The sequence below is a fragment of the Gobio gobio genome (assembly GCF_949357685.1).
Source record: "Gobio gobio genome assembly, chromosome: 2".
Taxonomy (NCBI): Eukaryota; Metazoa; Chordata; class Actinopteri; order Cypriniformes; family Gobionidae; genus Gobio; species Gobio gobio.
In genome coordinates, this window is record NC_137098.1 from 1,443,703 (window position 1) to 1,467,359 (window position 23,657).

Consider the following 23,657-nt stretch of genomic DNA (forward strand, 5'->3'; position numbering starts at 1 on the left):
TGGTGAATATGAATATGAATATAAAGGTAAAAGTAAAGCCATAACTACAGAGTGCTCGCTGGTTCAACTCTACCTTTAATGTCCTCATCTTCAATTGTGGTGTTGGCACTCTCTGATGATTCCTGAAAGAGAATAAACATATGAATGAAGGAGGGAATATAAATAAATACATACACTGTAAAACAAAACAAAAAAAGGAGAAAACTTAAAAGTTTAAGGCAGAACATTTTTGAGTTTTCTCAACTTAGGGTCAATTAGTTGTACACACTTTTTTCATGTTAAATAGTTGAATAAACTTTAAAAGCTGAATTTGTCATACAAAACATAAGTTTTATTTTCTACAGTGTAGGCTCATGTTGAATGAAAAGTAAAAACAGTCGAACCAGGTTCATATACGTTCTATTAAAACTGCAACAGAACAGAAAGTAAGTATGTTGATGTGACGATTGACCAATACATTTGCAGGATTATGACATTTGGATATCATATGGCATTGTGTTTCATTTCCTAACCACTCGAGAACAAAATGCATTTCCTCTGAATAAAGTGAACAGAACTACTGAGACAACATTTGAAGAAGACCTCAGTTGAAACACACAAAGATAAACACAAGTGTGATGGAGAAAAGATATACGGCGGCACAGTGGACGGATCTGGATTTCTGCATTTATTAGGGTGAATTCAGGGGGATTGGGACACTTTTTGCCAATGAGATGATTGGGGAAAAGTGTCTCATTCATTCCTGAATTCACCCTTGAGATCTTAATCTTAATTGAACTCAGATCCTGTTTAAACTGGGTATTAAGATGCATTTTGGTCAATCGGATCACAAGTAGACGAGGGAGACATTCCCGTTCACACCTGGTGTTTTAATCTGTTTCTTTTGTCCACTTTCAACCACTTTTGTCCTGATTTCTTCAAGGAAAAGGTCTATGGGTGGGTAAATGTATGGTGTTTTCAGATCTTTCGATCTAATGGATGAAATAAGCTCACGCAATTTACATGTGAACACGACCAGAGACAACAGAAAAACACATTCTGCTCTAAAAGCCTCACGCGAGACCAGCCGAACGCTGTGAGTGTGTGTTAGAAATCAGGAATGGAGAGAGAACATTGTGCTTGGGACGTTTCTCCTCTTCAAACCAAACTTTACAGAATCATTTTACTATGGACAGTGATGGAGATGCAACATTGTGAACATTAATGTGAATGTTTTTCTTGTATTTAGCCCTCAGGTTTTCCTTACTCTCACTTATACTCATTGCTGGTCCAATGTGACCATACACCTTAACTATTCTCAAATAAATAAATGTTCTATATTTTAGTTTAATAATATTTATTGAATATTTCGAGGATATCTTTTGGTACTAAATAGGCCAACTATTTTTGTGCAATAATTATGGTCCATTAATGACCACTTAAAATCTTTTTTATTATTTATATTACAATTAGTGTAGCAATAAAGGTTAAAATAGAGAATTTCAATGCAAAGAGGCAAATTACAGCCATTTTGTGGCTGGAAAAAGAGTAATTTTCATTTGTAAAGCCATGGTTTATCCACCAGGTGCCTTTATGGCTCTTTAATAAATATACATGTCTCTAGTCTGGTTGCTCAAAAAAGTAATGCAGATCATAATTGCTTACTTATTTTTAGCTTTTGCATTTGAATAAATATTTAGACATGATCAAACACTAGATTTCTTTAAATGTGCAATTTTAAAAAGTTAAAAACTTACAACATTTTTAATGATACTTATATAAGCACACACAAGTGAATATTAATGCATGCAATTTAACCCAAGAAAAGTTTAAAATAGTGCTAAAAAGGCAAACCTATTTTTCCTTATATGTACAGTAGGATATATACATATGAATTGATACTGAATCACGATCGAAATCGATATTTGTGCCCGATATTTGTATATATCGAAATCGATATCTGTGCACTGCCCATCCGCCACCATAAATTGGTTTCTAATCTGTGGGAAACACTGAGTGTATATATTATTTACATTACAATCTGAATTATTTGTATTGACAGCTATTGTCTGGGATAATAGACACCATTTCTCAGATGCAGTAAGCCACAGTTATAGCCCTTTATCTTAATATTTCAAGATCACTCAATCCTCATGAACACTTAATACCTTGTTTCCATCAGTGGGATTGTGGATAACAGTAGTTTGAGGCTCCTGATAGAGAGATGCATAGGGAGAGAAAGGAAGATAAAACAGAACAACAAGCGATCAGAATAAGTAGCAGAGAGTTGAAGAGTTAAAGGACACCAAGCATTAAATGTCGAGTCAATGCATCCTGAATGTGCTCAACTGACACTTTCCACAAATATTATACAAATTGTGACCTGAAACTTTTTGAAACTTAACCTTCGGAAAAGGCTGAGAGGTCAAACAAAGAGCTGTTTTGTTTTCTGTTCATTTTTGTGACGTCAAAAAATCTGATATTATATCATAAAGTAACTGCTTGGTGAACTTTAGAAAGGAAGAAGACAGTTAGTCATGTACTTGTGAGATGGGAATATGGTTAATTACTACAGAACATTGTCACTAAAGCAGCAGTTCAGGATACTCAGCCAATAAAAGCATGCAGTAAAACAAGGAAGTATCAGAGAATTAAAAAAAAACCTCCATCCGGTCACTGGGGTTTGATTCAGGTGTTGGTAATGTTTTGTTATAGGTGATAAGATAAAGCGTTAAAAATGTAAGGGGACAATAAGAGCAATTTAAAAGCAGTATCTTGAATAGTTTGTTATTGAATTAACTAATAGTTACAATTACTAAGTTGAAAAGACACCATTCTGTTCTGGTGAACACCACTCACCAGTGTTTTAAAAAAAAATTTTTTAAATGTTTGCTATAAGGTTGCTAGGGTCCTCAAAATGGTCGCTAGGTTGTGGGTTGACCAGGGTGATATTTACAGCCTAATGACAGTCTGGGTCAAAAGAGAATAAGAGAACAAAAGAGTCTGTTCTAATCCAGAGATATACATCTCATTCTATTTCAATGGAAGTCTATGGGTTGGTTTCTAGGGTTACCCTTTATTGGCTGCTTGCTAGTGATTTGAGCCCACCATCAAGTCTCCAAAACATTCTGATGCAGAAATGTGATTTCAAAAAGATATGTCTAATTTTAAGTCTATGGAATTTCGTATGCCTGATCGCTTATAAAAGTCATAGCTGTGATGATTATTCAAAATGATGTCTACTGATAACTATTATTCAAAATTATATCTGCTGATACCGATTATTCAGAATGATATCTGCTGATATGATTATTCAGAATATCTACCGATAACCGATTATTGAGAATGATATCTACTGATACCAATTATTCAGAATGATATCTACCAATACGATTATTCAGAATGATATTTACTGATACCAATTATTCAGAATGATATCTACTGATACCAATTATTCAGAATGATATCTACTGATACCAATTATTCAGAATGATATCTACTGATAACCGATTATTCAGAATGAAATCTACGGATACCAATTATTCAGAATGATATCTACTGATAACCGATTATTCAGAATGATATCTACGGATACCAATTATTCAGAATGATATCTACTGATACCGATTATTCAGAATGATATCTACTGATACCAATTATTCAGAATGATATCTACTGATAACCGATTATTCAGAATGAAATCTACGGATACCAATTATTCAGAATGATATCTACTGATAACCGATTATTCAGAATGAAATCTACGGATACCAATTATTCAGAATGATATCTACTGATAACCGATTATTCAGAATGATATCTACGGATACCAATTATTCAGAATGATATCTACTGATACCAATTATTCAGAATGATATCTACTGATACCAATTATTCAGAATGATATCTACTGATAACCGATTATTCAGAATGAAATCTACGGATACCAATTATTCAGAATGATATCTACTGATAACCGATTATTCAGAATGATATCTACGGATACCAATTATTCAGAATGATATCTACTGATACCGATTATTCAGAATGATATCTACTGATAACCGATTATTCAGAATGATATCTACCGATACTGATTATTCAGAATGATATCTACCGATACCGATTATTCAGAATGATATCTACCGATACCGATTATTCAGAATGATATCTACTGATAACCGATTATTCAGAATGATATCTACCGATACTGATTATTCAGAATGATATCTACCGATACCGATTATTTAGTGATATCTACCAATACTGATTATTCAGAATGATATCTACTGATACCGATTATTTAGTGATATCTACCGATACCGATTATTCAGAATGATATCTACCGATACCGATTATTCAGAATTATATCTACTGATACCGATTATTCAGAATGATATCTACCGATACTGATTATTCAGAATATCTACCGATAACTGATTATTCAGAATTATATCTACCGATAACCGATTATTCAGAATGATATCTACTGATACGATTATTCAGAATGATATCTATTGATAACTGATTATTCAGAATGATATCTACTGATACGATTATTCAGAATGATATCTATTGATAACTGATTATTCAGAATGATATCTACCGATACTGATTATTCAGAATGATATCTACCGATACTGATTATTCCGAATTTCTACCGATACGATTATTCATGTATGAGTTCAGCATTTATCCATACAGCCATACAAAACAAACTATCGACTGTCTTTACACTCCTAACATGCATGTTCAGTGATGCATGTTGTGAAAACATGGTTAGTTCATGTATGCACAAGGAAAGTTAGTTAGCAAACTCACGAGTACCAGGCAAATGCTACACGGAGACCCTTACTCACCATATGAAATTATCCTCCCAAAATATTAAGGACATAAAAAAAGTTTCTTGTTGTGGTAATCAATTAACAAGCTCAAAACCCCATACTAAATTATTAGAAGGTCAAATTCACCAACAGGTGGAGAAAATCATGTTACATTGAAACATTTCAATAGTACTCTAGTCAAATTTATGTCACAGCAATTGTTACAATTACTTGACATATTAAATAGGCCACACTTGAAATCAAATGTTTCATACTTTCCTAAAAATGCAGAATAATATATTTCAGTCACACTTTCAGAAGACGGCTAATTATTTGACTGACTGCATTACCTTAATGCAGGATTTTACACAAGAGAACATGAATTGAACAGAGAAAGGCAGTGCTAACAAAGAAAAAAAGGTAACATTGAAAAATGAGAAATGTGAAGCCAATGGGAAGAAAAAGCATCTGACAAACAGTCATAAAGACAAAGTACCAGAGCAGGAGAGGGGACGGGTTCTTTAGGGCTGGTGATTACGTTGGTTTTGTTGTTGATCTATAGGTGGGAGGGGACAGAGGCAGACAAGCACAGCTTTAGACCAGCAAATCATCTAAATCACTCACATTACACAGCTTGCATTACTTGGATGTTGAGGGAATAGTTAATTAGCATAATTTATCATAATGATATCCCTTGATAATTAACTATTCCTCAACTACAGCAAAATGGACTGTCCAATAATCAGAACGGTCATTTATGCCAAATGGCATTTTACACAATGCACATACGGCTCTCTGAATGATGCTGAGGAAATGAGAAGTTATTTAAAAGCCACAAAAGTTTAACAGGCATAAAAGTGTGACTCCGAGAACAAAAAGAAAATGGACTCCTAAGAGAATAATCCTGTAGATGAGTAACAGGATTGAGATCATTAAACAGCATGACGTTTCATTCGGCACCAAATGATCCTAACAAACATTCCCAAATCCTCTTCCCTTTAGGCAGTTATTGTGTTTTTGTTTGACTGTGTGTTTTTGAGAAAAACAGCCCAATTAAACACAAAGAGTGTCCCCTACAGAGACTGGAATCAAGGTAACCCTGAATATAATATTTCAGCTTCGGTAATAATCATTTCAATGCTTGTTTCATTCTTGTTAAGCAAATTTTGTATTATGCTGTTGGGATCAATGTAAACCAAAAAACATCAGAAAACCCCAGAGGATGAAGCAGATTTGTAATATAATGTGCAGGCATTATGCCTTGGGTCCTTATGATATTAAAACACATGGATGTTCTACACAATAAGAGCAGCCCAAATGCAATTCAAAACCCACAACTGTCTAGTAATCAATGGCTACGAATATATTAATAACATTTCAGGTTGAGCTGTTATAACGTGCAATGTTTTCACGCAATTTTACAAAATGAATGAAGGACAGTCTCATATAAATATATACGGCTGGACATCTAAACATGGCGAAGAGAACTATGAAACTACTAGAGAATAAGGTGAATATTGATATTATACTAGCACATCTCACCATCGCAGATCTTTTCAGCAGTTAGTGCAGTAAAACATAAAAACCAAACCTAATTATAACCATGATACTAGATAATGATGAATTTCCCATTGTGGTAATGCTACTGCATAATTGGCTGAAATGGAGCAAAGAATCTAGCAATAATTATCCTATTATCCTCTCATACATGAAAAGGAAAGATAGCAAAGCGTATACAATAGGATAAACATGATTTAAACAAAAAAAAAATTCAGCTCTTCTAGTTCCCTTTCAAAAAGGAGTTGAGGCCATCAGTGTGACCGGTGTCTGAAGCATGTGTAAACACATCCCGCAGTTTCTCTTGAAGCCGATACTGAAGGGCCTTAAACTGCAGTTTAAGAGATACAGAATCTCATTGAGCTCATGTTAAAATGCCCAACTTTACAGCAGAAGAACACATGTTTACAGTCTGGGACAAACTGTGCTTTTGGTCTATAAGGGTGTGTTCACACTTGTAGTTCGGTTCGTTTGGTCTGGACCAAAAAACAAAAACAAAACATATCGTCCTGGTCCGCTTAGCGTTCACACTGGCATTTTTAACAGCGAACCTAAAGTTACCGAACCAAAGGCATAGGGATACGGACACAACCTGATTGGTCGGCTTTTATAACGTAGAGGAGAGCGGGGCAGAACCTAACGCGGGGTTAGTTGTAACACGCATATTTGAACTCTTTCCACACATGCCAGAATGACGAAACTTAGTGTATTTACTAGTTGCCATATCAACATTATTTAGAGAAAAAATAGCACCAAAAATTATAAAATCTCTGGAAGATACTACTGAACATTTATTTAACTATAGCAAAAGTAAATTTCTTACTTAAGTTTTGTTTTCATCTCTGTTTTTTGTTTTTATGTAAAATAAGACAAATCCGATATTATTTTAATCTTCTATCTGTTATTTAACAGTTGAGATGTTGTTTAATGCTGATCTAACACACGAGCCGCGGTTTACATCCCAGTTGTGCAGATGGGGTGTGTGTTAACACTGCGTTACAATGAGCCCCTATTAGAAATATGCCATTAAATTCGATACTTTTATGAATTCCTTTGAGAAACCACAAGAAAATGGTGAATAATGACTGAGAGTTAATGTTCAGAAATTATTAATTCAGAAGTATTCAGTTGATCACAGTTCAAGCGGCCGCGCGGCGCGCGTAAACGTGATCATCTGTGAAGGCGATCGATCATCTCTTACTAAAGAATAAACATGAATGACCATCTGAAGGTATGCTGAGGATACATTACAACTTACTGCCATGTATATATGTGGTGTAATCGCTAAATCAGTGTCTTAACAGCGGAAAGACGTCAATATAACTGCTTGTAAACTAAACAATGTAATGTAACGTTAGCATCACATTTACCTCAGGCAGTCATTCAGTGTCCACAGAATTTTATTCACTAGAGAAATCAGTTCTTTCACTAAATATATGACCTATATTAGCCGCTATATTCATTATATTCTACTGAACCTGTTAGAGATGTCTTGATTATTTCATGTGTGTTTAAATAAACCTGTCATGAAAATGACAGACACTGCATAAATGATTATATTTCAACAACGAATTGGAGAAAAAACTATTTTATAATTAGATTTAGAAGTTAATGCAAAAACTGCCTTATGTGAAGTTTACATGTTTGCATACAATGTGTGATTTGAGAGTTGATTATTATACCTAAAAATAAATAGCAACTGAATAGTTTGGGCTCTGTTGTTAATCTTTAATATTAATGTTGAAGTAAGGGATCCCTATATAATTTACAGAAATATCTTCTATAAACTTTTAGATATAATTGAATTCATTCAAGGACAGACACTTTTTTTCTTCTTCAGTAAACCACTGTTAAATATAAAAATAAATAAAAAGCAATTTGGTAAAACTGCTGTGCCAAACTTGTACTCGTCAGTTTTGTCTTTTATTTTTTGTGTCATGCGTCACAACACTTCCTTGAGTTCCAGGTGTTCCAGGTTTCCCCTCCTCAGGGAACCTGGGTACATCCCTATCTCTCAGTCTCATGTGACTCAAAGGTAGGCAACCTGAAGAAAAGCCTTCACCTGGCCGGGAGCAAAATCCATAATGGATGAACCCTGTAAATCAATCTTCTTAAGGGATGTCAAAGCCAACAACAAAACCATCTTAAGGGTCTGAGCCCGGTTGCATAAAGCACCTTCAGTTTTTCTTAGGGAAACATTGAAGTGTTTGACGACAGCGATCCTGGATTCACGTTATAAAGTCTTGTTGCCATAGATACGCAAAACACTAACACTAATGCTGCGTTCACCCCAAACGTGAATAGAGCGGCAAATTCACGTCTAGATTGACTCTTGAACTTTCAATGCATTTGCGCGTCCAAAGCGAGATGGACACGCGTATAAAGCAAGAGTTTGAAGAGAAATTGACGCGCGTCCTTTTGCGCTTTTCATAGTGGTTTTGTGCGGCCGCGCAATTGAAGAATACTACTGTTATTGTGTCACAAAATGTAGTTTTAAGAGTTGTTCAGTCGAGAATGCAGTAGTTTAAAGCTCAAATCTGTGGTTTATGTGTAAAGATAGCGCCTATTTAAAGATGTTGTGAGATCCCGCCTGAAACAGCCTCACCTCGGCTAGTCCTCCTGACTTTAGCCACTGCTAAACGAGAAATGTTTAAATTCACAATCTATAGCTTCGGTTCTATTATATGAAACATATAAAGACATTAATGACTTGTTATAACGTCAAACGACTTCTTTAATTCTGTGAGTTTTTCTTCATCTCATTCAGAAATGTACTGCAAGTGTTCAGTGTCAGTGGTTGCGATGTGTGTGTGTGTGTGTGTGTATGTATTCTTAATAATGATAGTAATGATCTTCAGCTGCTTCAGCCATGTCGTCTTATTTTTTGTCCGCGTTACTCTTAAGGTTACGATTCCCAAACCTTAAGTTACACTTAGGGAAATAACCATTAAGGGGTTTTATGCAACACTTAACGCTTTTTAAGGGATTACTGAAGTGAAAAAAACAGCATTTAAGTCTAAGTGTTTATGACGTTTCACTTAAAGAAACCCTTAAGTAACACTTCTGCAACACCCTTAGGTTTAAGGGAAACATAAGGGCGGACTTAAGGGAAAATTACACTTCAGGTGCTTTATGCAACCGGACACTGGACTCTGACTCGAGCGGTTCGAGCGGTTAAACCTTCCAGGACTACAGATAAGTTCCAGAAGGAACACGAGCGAGATACAAAGGTCTCTGCAGTCTAAACCCACACATGAAAAGAGAAACAAGTGAATGCCTTTTCAAAGAAGCACAAAGAAACTCAACTGGTGCATGTAACCTCCAACATACACCTTAAGTGTAGCTAAAAACACTCCGGAAGGACCCAAACTGTGCTCTCTGCACAAATAGCCGGCCCTTGAAAGCACAGAGCAGGGGTTGCAACCTATGGGATATGTATTTCATTCAGATAAAGTACCTTGTACCTTCACACAGATCTATATTTAGGTAATCATTCCTCATAGCAACAGAGCGCGACCGCTGCGCATCACGCGCACAAGTTACCGATTGACAGCGTCGAATCCTTTTTCCTGCATTCTGCCTTATTCACACTGTTCAAGAGTTGATTCTCATTATAAACATAGACAACGTTTCAAAACATGGAGTATTTCTGTGCCTAATACACTCAAAATAGTTTCTGAAAGTTTTTTTTCCAAGTATGGCCCTGTATGACGTCATAAAGAGTGGAACTCCTTATATGGGCACTTCTCCCGGATGAACACACACACACACACACACACACACACACACACACACACACACACACACACACACACACACACACAAATACACACACACACACACACACATATCATCGAGCTTCGTTCGGGTTATGGGAGCCGTCGGCGGCACTGATGTTGTGTTTTTAGACAAGAGATCAACAATGTCACTAAAGAAGTGTGTGTGTGTGTGTGTGTGTGTGTGTGTGTGTGAGAAAGATCACCTTGTTCAGCTTCACAAAAAAACAGTGTTAAGGGAACAGTGGATGCAGTTTGTGTTTCTGGAGTTCTGCAAGTGTGTGTGTGTTCCCGTTCATGAGTGGAAACCACAGGCGGTGAGTGTGTGTGAGTGTGTGTGTGTGTGTGTGTTTTGTTGGCATTCGGCACGTAAGTGCATATAATGTGAACAACACCAACGTATAGTGTGTGTGTGTGTGTGTGTTTTATTGGCATTTGGCGCGTAAGTGCATATAATGTGAACAACACCAACGTATAGTGTGTGTGTGTGAGTGTGTGTGTGTGTGTGTGTTTTGTTAGCATTCGGAGCGTAAGTCGATATAATGTGAACAACACCAACGTATAGTGTGTGTGTGTGTGTGTGTGTGTGTGTGTGTGTGTGTGCGTGCGTGAGTGAGTGTGTGTGTGTGTGTGTGTGTGTGTGTGTGTGTGTGTGTGTGTGTGTGTGTGTGTGTGTGTGTGTGTGTGTGTGTGTGTGTGTGTGTGTGTGTGTGTGTGTGTGTGTGTGTGTGTGTTTTTTTGGCATTTGGCGCGTAAGTGCATATAATGTGAACAACACCAACGTATAGTGTGTGTGTGTGTGTGTGTGTGTGTGTGTGTTTGTTTGTGTGTGTGTGTGTGTGTTTTGATGGCATTCAGCCAGTAAGTGGATATAATGTGAACAACACCAACATATAGTGTGAGCACATGCTCACCCATTAAACACGCTAAGCAAACACGTATGTGCAGTCTCACGTATGTGTTTGCATGGGTGTGTGTGCATGTAAAGCTAAGATATGTGGGTTGTGGAAAGTTAAACAGGATTGTAAGTGTAAGGTTAGGAACTATAGAAGTAATGAGTCACTAATATATGTGTAAAAATACACACCTGAAACGTGTGAGAGTGTTAGGGTGTTTTGCTGTGGTATTTTAAGGCATGTTGTGTGTGGTTTGTGGCCCAAGTCAAAACAGCTCAAGTCCACGTCTCTGAGATACACATGATATTAATGCTGGTCTCCACACACACCTTTAGTGTAAGTCCAGGGGTGTAGCAACCATTATAACTGGGGGAACCTTTACTTTGAGGAATTGGTAATGGAAATACTACAGCGCAAAACTACTGGATGAAAGTTAAATCCCCTAAAACTATTCACAAGTCAAGCTAATGATAATGTTCAGATCAAGTTTAATAGTTCTGTTTATTTAACTTACCTTGACACCATCAGGCTTCTTGTACGGATTCTTGCCTGTGGAGTGAAATGAAAAGAATGAATGTGAACATAAAGAGGGATGAAAAGAGGGAAGGATCATCACTGTGTGTGACGGATTCATGATCCATTGGCCTCTGAATGACTCGTAATTAAAGATTTGCATAATATAATGAAAAATGATTGAGAAGCATAGCAAATGTTTATTTGTGAAACTGAATTAGCAATAAGACACTGAACAGGGAAGAGCTACTCATGAGACACTTTGTTATAGGGCTGCACAATTTGATTTTAAAAATATACACCGATCAGGCATAACATTATGACTAACTGAGATGCTCTGACCCAGTCGTCTAGCCGTCACAATCCGGCCCTTGTCAAACTCGCTCAAATCCTTACGCTTGCCCATTTTTCCTGCTTCTAACACATCAACTCTGAGGACAAAATGTTCACTTGCTGCCGAATATATCCCAGATCATCAGTGTTATTCATATGGTCATAATGTAATGGCTGATCGATGTATAATGCAATCATTTTGATACATTTTGTGATTGTATTTGAACTGTGATGTGATAAGTATGTAATTTTGCTGCTGCTTTGATTATATCAAAAGCTTGCATGGACACTACGATTTTATTTAATTACATCCTACACCTTAAATCAACTAATTTTGCTGCTCGACTTCAATGAAAATGCTACAATTTCTGCACTGTAAAAACACAGCATTTATCTTTTGTCCAACTTAGATAATTAATGTGGTTCAGAAAATATAATATTTTGAGTTTATATATCAAAAATGTTACATAGTGCACCTTTAACTCAATTTTTTTATTTCAATGAACTCAAAATTTTAAGGCAACCTGGTAACTTTCTTTTAAAGTTAACCCAACAATATTCTTTACAGTGTGTAATGTCTTCTGAAGCATAAACAAGTTCAGAACTTTCTTTACATGATTAAACGAACAAACAAACAAAAATTAAGAGAGTTTCTTACTTGAGAAGTTCCGTGTGGCAAGCATGGTAGTGAGGATAGCCCCCTAAACACAGAAAGGCAGAGCTCAACTCAGGCAATCATTAGTCAATGCTAGACGATAACAATTCATCCAGCCTTTAAAGCATGTCATGTGTGAGAATTATGCCATTCTGGCTATAGCACCAACTAAACTAAACTCAAAATGAAACAATAAATGACATGAATTATTTTCTTAATGTTCCTGATCTTTTTGTATATAATAAAAACTGTTTATCTTAAGTTTAAACTTTGAAGGTTTTACTCATAGTCAAATTGTTCACTTTTTCTAGGACATTGCTAACATGATTTAGCATTTTGCTAATATGTTTCGGGCGTGATTACTTTTTTTAGCATGTTGCTAGCATTATTTAGCACATTGGTAGCCTTTTAGCCTGTTGTTAACATGACTTAGCACATTGGTAGCATTTTAACATTTTTTTATAACATTACTGAACACATTGTTAGCATTTTTTAGCATGTTGCTGGCATTATTTAGCACATTGTTGGCATTTTAACATGTTTCTAACATGAGTAAGCACATTGGTAGCCTTTTATCCTGTTGTTAACATGATTTAGCACATTGGTAGCATTTTAGCCTTTTTGAATATCAAGATTTAGCACATTGTTGGCATTTTTTAACATGTCTCTAACACGATTTAGCACTTTGCTAACATTTTACCATTTTGTTAACATGATTTATCACATTGCTGGCTTGTTTTAATTAACATTATTTAACATTTTGCTAATATGTTTAGGCGTGATTACCACATTGCTAACATGCTAAAACATGATTTATCACATTATTGACATTTATTAACATGTTTCTAGAATGGTTTAGCTCATTGTTGACATGTTTTAGCATGTTTGTAGAATGGTTTACCCATTGTTGACATGTTTTAACATGTTTCTAGAATGGTTTAGCTCATTGTTGACATGTTTTAACATGTTTCTAGAATGGTTTAACACATTGTTGACATGTTTTAACATGTTTCTAGAATGGTTTAGCTCATTGTTGACATGTTTTAACATGTTTCTAGAATGGTTTAGCTCATTGTTGACATGTTTTAACATGTTTCTAGAATGGTTTAGCTCATTGTTGACATGTTTTAGCATGTTTGTAGAATGGTTTACCCATTGTTGACATGTTTTAACATGTTTCTAGAATGGTTTAGCTCATTGTTGACATGTTTTAACATGTTTCTAGAATGGTTTAGCTCATTGTTGACATGTTTTAACATGTTTCTAGAATGGTTTAGCTCATTGTTGACATGTTTTAACATGTTTCTAGAATGGTTTAGCTCATTGTTGACATGTTTTAACATGTTTCTAGAATGGTTTAGCTCATTGTTGACATGTTTTAACATGTTTCTAGAATGGTTTAGCTCATTGTTGACATGTTTTAACATGTTTCTAGAATGGTTTAGCTCATTGTTGACATGTTTTAACATGTTTCTAGAATGGTTTAGCTCATTGTTGACCGGTTTTAACATGTTTCTAGAATGGTTGACACATTGTTGACTGGTTTAGCACATTGTTGACATGTTTTAACATGTTTCTAGAATGGTTTAACACATTGTTGACATGTTTTAACATGTTTATAGATTGGTTTAGCTCATTGTTGACGTGTTTTAACATGTTTCTAGAATGGTTTACCCATTGTTGACTGGTTCAGCACATTGTTGACATGTTTTAACATGTTTCTAGAATGGTTTAGCTCATTGTTGACATGTTTTAACATGTTTATAGAATGGTTTAGCTCATTGTTGACATGTTTTAACATGTTTAAAGAATGGTTTAGCTCATTGTTGACATGTTGTAACATGTCTCTAGAATGGTTTAACACATTGTTGACATGTTTTAACATGTTTATAGATTGGTTTAGCTCATTGTTGACATGTTTTAACATGTTTCTAGAATGGTTTACCCATTGTTGACTGGTTCAGCACATTGTTGACATGTTTTAACATGTTTCTAGAATGGTTTAGCTCATTGTTGACATGTTTTAACATGTTTCTAGAATGGTTTAGCTCGTTGTTGACATTTTTTAACATGTTTCTAGAACGGTTTAGCACATTGTTGACATGTTTTAACATGTTTCTAGAATGGTTTAACACATTGTTGACATGTTTTAACATGTTTATAGAATGGTTTAGCTCATTGTTGACATGTTTTAACATGTTTCTAGAATGGTTTAGCTCATTGTTGACATGTTTTAACATGTTTCTAGAATGGTTTAGCTCATTGTTGACATGTTTTAACATGTTTCTAGAATGGTTTAGCTCATTGTTGACATGTTTTAACATGTTTCTAGAATGGTTTACACATTGTTGACTGGTTTAGCACATTGTTAACACGTTTTAACATGTTTCTACAATGGTTTAGCTCATTGTTGACATGTTTTAACATGTTTCTAGAATGTTTTAAACATTGTTGACATGTTTTAAAATGTTTCTAGAATGGTTTAGCACATTGTTGACTGGTTTAGCATATTGTTGACATGTTTTAACATGTTTCTAGAATGGTTTAACACATTGTTGACATGTTTTAACATGTTTATAGAATGGTTTAGCTCATTGTTGACGTGTTTTAACATGTTTCTAGAATGGTTTACCCATTGTTGACTGGTTCAGCACATTGTTGACATGTTTTAACATGTTTCTAGAATGGTTTAGCTCATTGTTGACATGTTTTAACATGTTTCTAGAATGTTTTAGCTCGTTGTTGACATTTTTAACATGTTTATAGAATGGTTTAGCACATTGTTGACTGGTTTAGCATATTGTTGACATGTTTTAACATGTTTCTAGAATGGTTTAGCTCATTGTTGACATGTTTTAACATGTTTCTAGAATGGTTTAGCTCATTGTTGACATGTTTTAACATGTCTCTAGAATGGTTTAACACATTGTTGACATGTTTTAACATGTTTATAGAATGGTTTAGCTCATTGTTGACATGTTTTAACATGTTTATAGAATGGTTTAGCTCATTGTTGACATGTTTTAACATGTTTCTAGAATGGTTTACCCATTGTTGACTGGTTCAGCACATTGTTGACATGTTTTAACATGTTTCTAGAATGGTTTAGCTCATTGTTGACATGTTTTAACATGTTTCTAGAATGGTTTAGCTCATTGTTGACATTTTTTAACATTTTTCTAGAACGGTTTAGCAAATTGTTGACATGTTTTAACATGTTTTAACATGTTTCTAGAATGGTTTTGCACATTGTTGACATGTTTTAAGATGTATCTAGCATGGTTTAAAGCACATTTCAGGCATATTTTAACATGCTTCTAACATGATTTAGCATGTTGCTAGCATTATTTAGCATATTGCTAGCATACTTACTTTAAGCTTCCTCCTGGCGTTGAATTTCTTCAGACACTCCACCGTCTCCTGTCTGTGCATCATGGAGGCCACTGTGGAGCGTTGCTGTGATACAGACAGAATAAATTAGCAAACGTTTAAGATCCATCCATAAAATCTATCTTTGTAGAAAAAAACATGTTTGATTCAGCATTAATATGGCATTGTGCCATACATTTCAAGTCATGATCATTCTTTCCAGGGCAAACAAACCCCTTATTTATGATAATATTAGCATTGAGTTATTACCACTTGTGAAAGCTATTGTTAAAAAATTATTAAAAGACGATCCTATTTCATTAAATGATCGCGAAAACATTAAAAGATGGGCGGTTTCACTGCGCGAACTGCATTAACAATCTCAGCGCTGCGCCAGCTTCTAATATAATACTTTACTTTGGAGCGAACATTGGACGTCTATAAATGTGTGTGTGTGTGACATACACAGATCCAGGGGTGTTTGAGGGCCTCAGCCGCTGTGATGCGTTTGGCAGGGTTTATAGTCAGCATCTTGTTGATCAGATCTTTGGCATCTGGTGTCACTGTGTCCCACTCAGGAGAGGGAAACTAGGGAGAGAACACACACACACACACACACACACACACACACACACACACACACACACACACACACACACACACACACACACACACACACACACACAGATCTTACACTCTGATTTGATACCACACAGAACAGTGGATGTCAGTCCTGGCTCCAGGGAGACACCGTATGTTTCTCTATCACACCTGACTGGGATCAGATAGGAAAGAGTGTGTGAGATAAGAGAGACATACGAGTGTGCGGTTTTAAAAACCCCTGACACAGATCCTGCAGCGGTTTAGCATCTCATCAGTGGATAACACAGAGAGTCTTTCAGAAGACCAGGATCAGGAAATGTATGGAAGGGCACGTTGGGAAATAACTGAGTCTCGTCCAGATATACTAAAGGCATCTGAGCCACGCACTCGTTCATTCTCTCCCTCTATATCTGATGGAGGAGTATCAAAATAATCAGATATAGTATCAACTATGGTTATATATTAGGGTTGTAACGGTACACAAAACTGACGGTTAAGTAGAATTAATAACGGCTAATATCATGAATATAACTGCTAATATCATGAATATATTGGCTAATATCATGAATATAACGGCTAATATCACGAATATAACGGCTAATATCACGAATATAACGGCTAATATCATGAATATAACGGCTAATATCACGGCTAATATCTTGAATATAACGGCTAATATCACGAATATAACAGCTAATATCACGAATATAACAGCTAATATCACGAATATAATGGCTAATATCACGGCTAATATCTTGAATATAACGGCTAATATCACGAATATAACGGCTAATATCACGAATATAACTGCTAATATCATGAATATATTGGCTAATATCACGAATATAACGGCTAATATCACGAATATAATGGCTAATATCACGGCTAATATCTTGAATATAACGGCTAATATCACGAATATAACAGCTAATATCACGAATATAACGGCTAATATCACGAATATAACGGCTAATATCATGAATATAACGGCTAATATCACAAATATAATGGCTAATATCACGGCTAATATCCCGAATATAACGGCTAATATCCCGAATATAACGGCTAATATCCACGAATATAACGGCTAATATCACGAATATAACGGCTAATATCACGAATATAACGGCTAATATCACAAATATAATGGCTAATATCACGGCTAATATCCCGAATATAACGGCTAATATCCCGAATATAACGGCTAATATCACGAATATAACGGCTAATATCACGGCTAATATCCCGAATATAACGGCTAATATCCCGAATATAACGGCTAATATCACGAATATAATGGCTAATATAATGAATATAATGGCTAATATCACGGCTAATATCGTGAATATAACGGCTAATATCGTGAATATAACGGCTAATATCACGAACATAACGGCTAATATCACGAATATAATGGCTAATATCACGAATATAACAGCTAATATCTTGAATATAACGGCTAATATCTTGAATATAACGGCTAATATCACGAATATAACGGCTAATATCACGAATATAATGGCTAATATCACGGATATAACGGCTAATATCACGAATATAATGGCTAATATCACGAATATAACAGCTAATATCACAAATATAACGGCTAATATCACGAATATAATGGCTAATATCACGGCTAATATCCCGAATATAACGGCTAATATCACGAATATAACGGCTAATATCACGAATATAATGGCTAATATAATGAATATAACGGCTAATATCACGAATATAATGGCTAATATCATGGCTAATATCTTGAATATAACGGCTAATATCACGAATATAACGGCTAATATCACGAATATAATGGCTAATATCACGAATATAACAGCTAATATCACGAATATAACGGCTAATATCACGAATATAACAGCTAATATCACGAATATAACAGCTAATATCACGAATATAATGGCTAATATCACGGCTAATATCGTGAATATAACGGCTAATATCACGAATATAACGGCTAATATCACGAATATAATGGCTAATATCATGGCTAATATCTTGAATATAACGGCTAATATCACGAATATAACGGCTAATATCACGAATATAATGGCTAATATCACGAATATAACAGTTAATATCACGAATATAATGGCTAATATCACGGCTAATATCTTGAATATAACGGCTAATATCACGAATATAACGGCTAATATCACGAATATAACGGCTAATATCACGAATATAATGGCTAATATCACGGCTAATATTTTGAATATAACGGCTAATATCCCAAATATAACGGCTAATATCACGAATATAACGGCTAATATCACAAATATAATGGCTAATATCACGAATATAATGGCTAATATCACAGCTAATATCTTGAATATATAACGGCTAATATCACGAATATAACGGCTAATATCACGAATATAACGGCTAATATCGTGAATATAATGGCTAATATAATGAATATAATGGCTAATATCACGGCTAATATCGTGAATATAACGGCTAATATCACGAATATAACGGCTAATATCACGAATATAACGGCTAATATCGTGAATATAATGGCTAATATAATGAATATAATGGCTAATATCACGGCTAATATCGTGAATATAACGGCTAATATCGCGAATATAACGGCTAATATCGTGAATATAACGGCTAATATCACGAATATAATGGCTAATATAATGGCTAATATCACGGCTAATATCATGAATATAACGGCTAATATCACGGCTAATATCATGAATATAACGGCTAATATCACGGCTAATATCATGAATATAATGGCTAATATCACGGCTAATATCATGAATATAACGGCTAATATCACGGCTAATATCATGAATATAACGGCTAATATCACGGCTAATATCATGAATATAACGGCTAATATCACGGCTAATATCATGAATATAACGGCTAATATCACGGCTAATATCATGAATATAACGGCTAATATCACGGCTAATATCATGAATATAACGGCTAATATCACGGCTAATATCATGAATATAATGGCTAATATCATGAATATAACGGCTAATATCACGGCTAATATCATGAATATAATGGCTAATATCACGGCTAATATCATGAATATAACGGCTAATATCACGAATATAATGGCTAATATCACGGCTAATATCGTGAATATAACGGCTAATATCGGTCATATATTGAGTGAAAGAGTTGATTTCTCTAGTGAACTCACAGCTGTGGACACTGAAGGTCTTCTGAGGTCATGTGATGCTGCGTGAGGTCATGTGATGTCATGTTCTCCAGCAGTTTTATTGACGTCTTTCCGCCGTTGAGACACTGCGCGATTACTCCACATATGATGCGTGTCAGTAAGTGTGTATCCTCACACACCTTCAGATGTTCACTCATGTTTATTTTGTGACTGACGATCGCGTTCACTCGTCAGTGATCAGTCAATGCAGCAAAGCGGCATTTATCATTTTAATTTCCTGATAAAATGGACTGAATACTTAATATGTTCATGTGGGAACTGGGATTGAAGTGTGTTCTGCGTGTAAAAACAAGCCGACGACACGCGTGTACCGAGCCGGTTGGGTAAGAATGTGTGTACCGTTACAGCCCTATTAAATATGATATCCTGTCATCTTACATCATATGCTCCAGCTTTGATCTGCTGATAAAGCCGATGTTGGTCTTCGTCCCAGAAAGGAGGATAACCCACCAGAAGGATGTAAAGAATCACACCTATAAAAACACATAATATGCACATGCGTTATCATATTTTATACTGTGGTCTGACTGAATACTTGATTCTGATTGGCTGGAAGAAATCTGAGTGTATAAATCATCATGATCAGGAATATTAAAAAGGTCGGCCCCTGGTTGAAACCTCAATAACGGTAGATTGCTCATCAAATGACGACGGTTTTGCTATCCAGCGAGTGTAGGAAACATCATTTTCTAACTGGTTACTCATGATTTATGGATTTCATTTAATTTCACAGTTTATTAAACGCTCAAGCTTTAGATGTGATGGAAAGACTTTTATTTAGATGGTATAAAACATGTCAATCAAACTATACCTTTAACCCTCTGGTGCTCTTCATGATCCAAAATGACTGTTCAATATTCGTACCATATTTTCGTGTTTTTATTTCATATTTTGATTGTCAAACTTTATGAATATCTAAATAATTAAATATCCATTTATTAGACCAGAAAAAGAAATTTCCAGATTAAACTTAATAAATCTCGAATGTTTTGGAGCGCGTTTTAACACATTGCTGGCATGTTTAAACGTTGCTAACATGATTAAACACATTGACAACATTTTTTTAACATGTTTCTAACGTGATTTAACATTTTGCTAGTATTTTAGCATGTTTTTTTAGCATGTTTCTAACACGATTTAACATATTAAAAGTATTTTAAGCATATTGCTAGTATTTTTACATGTTATTAACATGATTTAGCATATTACTAGTATTTTAGCATATTGCTAGTAGTTTAGCATTTAACTAACAGGATTTAGCATTTTGCTAGTATTTTAGCATGTTTTTATAGCATGTTACTAACATGATTTAGCATTTTACTAGCATTTTTAGCATATTGCTAGTATTTTAACATGTTACTAGGATTTAGCATTTTGCTAGTATTTTAGTATGTTACTAACATGATTTAGCATATTACTAGTATTTTAGCATATTGCTAGTATTTTAGCATTTTTCTAACATGGTTTAACATATTACTAGTATTTTAACATATTGCTAGTATTTTGGTATGTTATTAACATGAATAAGCATATTACTAGTATTTTTAGCATATTGCTAGTATTTTAACATTTTGCTAGTATTTTAGCATTTTTCTAATATGATTTAGCATATTGCTAGTATTTTTAACATATTGCTAGTATTTTGGTATGTTATTAACATGAATAAGCATATTACTAGTATTTTAGCATTTTGCTAGTATTTTAGCATTTTTCTAATATGATTTAGCATATTGCTAGTATTTTTAACATATTGCTAGTATTTTGGTATGTTATTAACATGAATAAGCATATTACTAGTATTTTAGCATATTACTAGTATTTTTAGCATATTGCTAGTATTTTAGCATTTTTCTAATATGATTTAGCATATTACTAGTATTTTAGCATTTTGCTAGTATTTTAGCATTTTTCTAATATGATTTAGCATATTGCTAGTATTTTTAACATATTGCTAGTATTTTAGCATATTACTAGTATTTTTAGCATATTGCTAGTATTTTAGCATTTTTCTAATATGATTTAGCATATTACTAGTATTTTAGCATTTTGCTAGTATTTTAGCATTTTTCTAATATGATTTAGCATATTGCTAGTATTTTTAACATATTGCTAGTATTTTAGCATATTACTAGTATTTTTAGCATATTGCTAGTATTTTAGCATATTACTAATATTTTAGCATATAACTAGTATTTTTAGCATTTTACTAGTATTTTAACATGTGTTTAGCATGTTACTAACATGATTTAGCAAATTACTAGTATTTTTAGCATATTGCTAGTATTTTAGCATGTTTCTAATATGATTTAGCATATTACTAGCATTTATAGAATATTGCTAGTATTTTAGCATGTTTCTAACATGGTTTATCATATTACTAGTATTTTAGCATATTGATAGTATTTATGCATGTTCCTAACAGGATTTAGCATATTACTAATATTTTTAGCATATTACTAGCATTTAAGCATTTTGCTAGTATTTTAGCATGTTTCTAATATGAGTTAGCATATTACTAGTATTTATAGAATACTGCTAGTATTTTAGCATGTTTCTAACATGGTTTAGCATGTTACTAGTATTCTAGCATATTGATAGTATTTATGCATGTTCCTAACAGGATTTAGCATATTGATAGTATTTTAGCATATTGCTAGTATTTTAGCATGTTCCTAACAGGATTTAGCATATTACTAATATTTTTAGCATATTACTAGCATTTAAGCATTTTGCTAGTATTTTAGCATGTTTCTAATATGAGTTAGCATATTACTAGTATTTTTAGAATATTGCTAGTACTTTAGCATGTTACTAACATGATTTAACACATTGCAAAACAATGGCACTGACATATTTTCAGATTTTGGTCTGGGACTATCTTAAGCCTGATCTGTGGAACCGGGGGTCAGTGTGTTAAAGCTCAAGTGTAAGTAGGACTACAGAGCTCAGAGGGTCCAGAAGTGCAGATGTTCCTACCGCAGGCCCACATGTCGACCGGTTTGCCGTACGGCTCCTTCCTCAGCACCTCAGGGGAAAGATAACCCGGCGTTCCAGCAAACCCTACACAAAGGAAAGAGCAGCGACCTCATTTAAACTTAGAGTTAACTTCTCCTCTTCTTTAAAGAGTGAGCTCCCCCTGAATTATCCTAAGTACAATTTACTTAAGGCATTTCTGTCTTTGGATTGCAGCCTAATTCTAAAATATCTCCAGTCCCTGGCGTCCCGTCAAAGCCCTGAGGCGAAGCAGCCCATAATGAGAGTAAAGCCCTGGAGATTCCTGCAATTAAACGCTAACAAGATCAGGGTTTGTCCAGAAGTCAGACTAATTACACCACACGCAAGTCAAACTTACTGATACAATCATCATCTTCATCATGTTGATGCTCTGTGATTAAAGGATTAGTTCACTTTTAAATAAACTTTTGCTGATAGTTTCCTCACCCTCATGTCATCCAAGATGTCCATGTCTTTCTTTCTGCAGTCGAAAAGAAATGAAGGTTTTGGATGAAAACATTCCAGGATTGTTCTCCATATAATGGACTTCAATGGGCTCCAAAACGGGTCAGTTTCAGTGCAGCTTTAAACGACACCAGATGATGAATAAGGGTCTGATCTAGACAAACCATCAGCTTCTGAGAGAAACCCAGCAGTATTTATGCTATTATTTTACCTCTTATCAGACGAGCGTGATCATCTCTGAGCTCAGACATAACTTCCGCTAAGTGAGGTCAAAATACGAGCGTGGTTATAGATATAACGATCATAGATGCCTCATTCTACTGATCCGTGCTAATGAGGCATCTACGTATACATCTATGACCACGCTCGTATTTTGACCTCACTCGCCGGAAGTTATGTCTGAGCTCAGAGATGATCACGTTCGTCTGATAAGAGGTAAAATAATAGCATAAATACTGC

The 23,657-nt window shown here is 34.8% G+C and overlaps 1 protein-coding gene across 9 annotated transcripts in view; it reads right to left on the reverse strand.

The window, feature by feature from the left end:
- Positions 1 to 23,657, reverse strand: part of camk2d1 (calcium/calmodulin-dependent protein kinase (CaM kinase) II delta 1) — a gene marked incomplete at its 5' end in the record, with an annotated part of 118,020 nt that overhangs the window by 19,126 nt on the left and 75,237 nt on the right. For 4 of the 9 annotated variants that reach the window (XM_079805822.1, XM_079805819.1, XM_079805818.1 and 1 more), the window contains 8 exons: positions 74 to 122; positions 2,148 to 2,192; positions 11,546 to 11,580; positions 12,536 to 12,578; positions 15,905 to 15,988; positions 16,367 to 16,489; positions 20,118 to 20,212; positions 22,716 to 22,799. In XM_079805822.1, the coding sequence (XP_079661948.1) occupies positions 74 to 122; positions 2,148 to 2,192; positions 11,546 to 11,580; positions 12,536 to 12,578; positions 15,905 to 15,988; positions 16,367 to 16,489; positions 20,118 to 20,212; positions 22,716 to 22,799 (558 nt within the window). Of the gene's footprint in view, positions 1 to 73; positions 123 to 2,147; positions 2,193 to 5,298; positions 5,359 to 11,545; positions 11,581 to 12,535; positions 12,579 to 15,904; positions 15,989 to 16,366; positions 16,490 to 20,117; positions 20,213 to 22,715; positions 22,800 to 23,657 lie in introns of all 9 variants that reach the window. The other 5 variants (XM_079805816.1, XM_079805817.1, XM_079805820.1 and 2 more) reach the window with 3 other exon arrangements.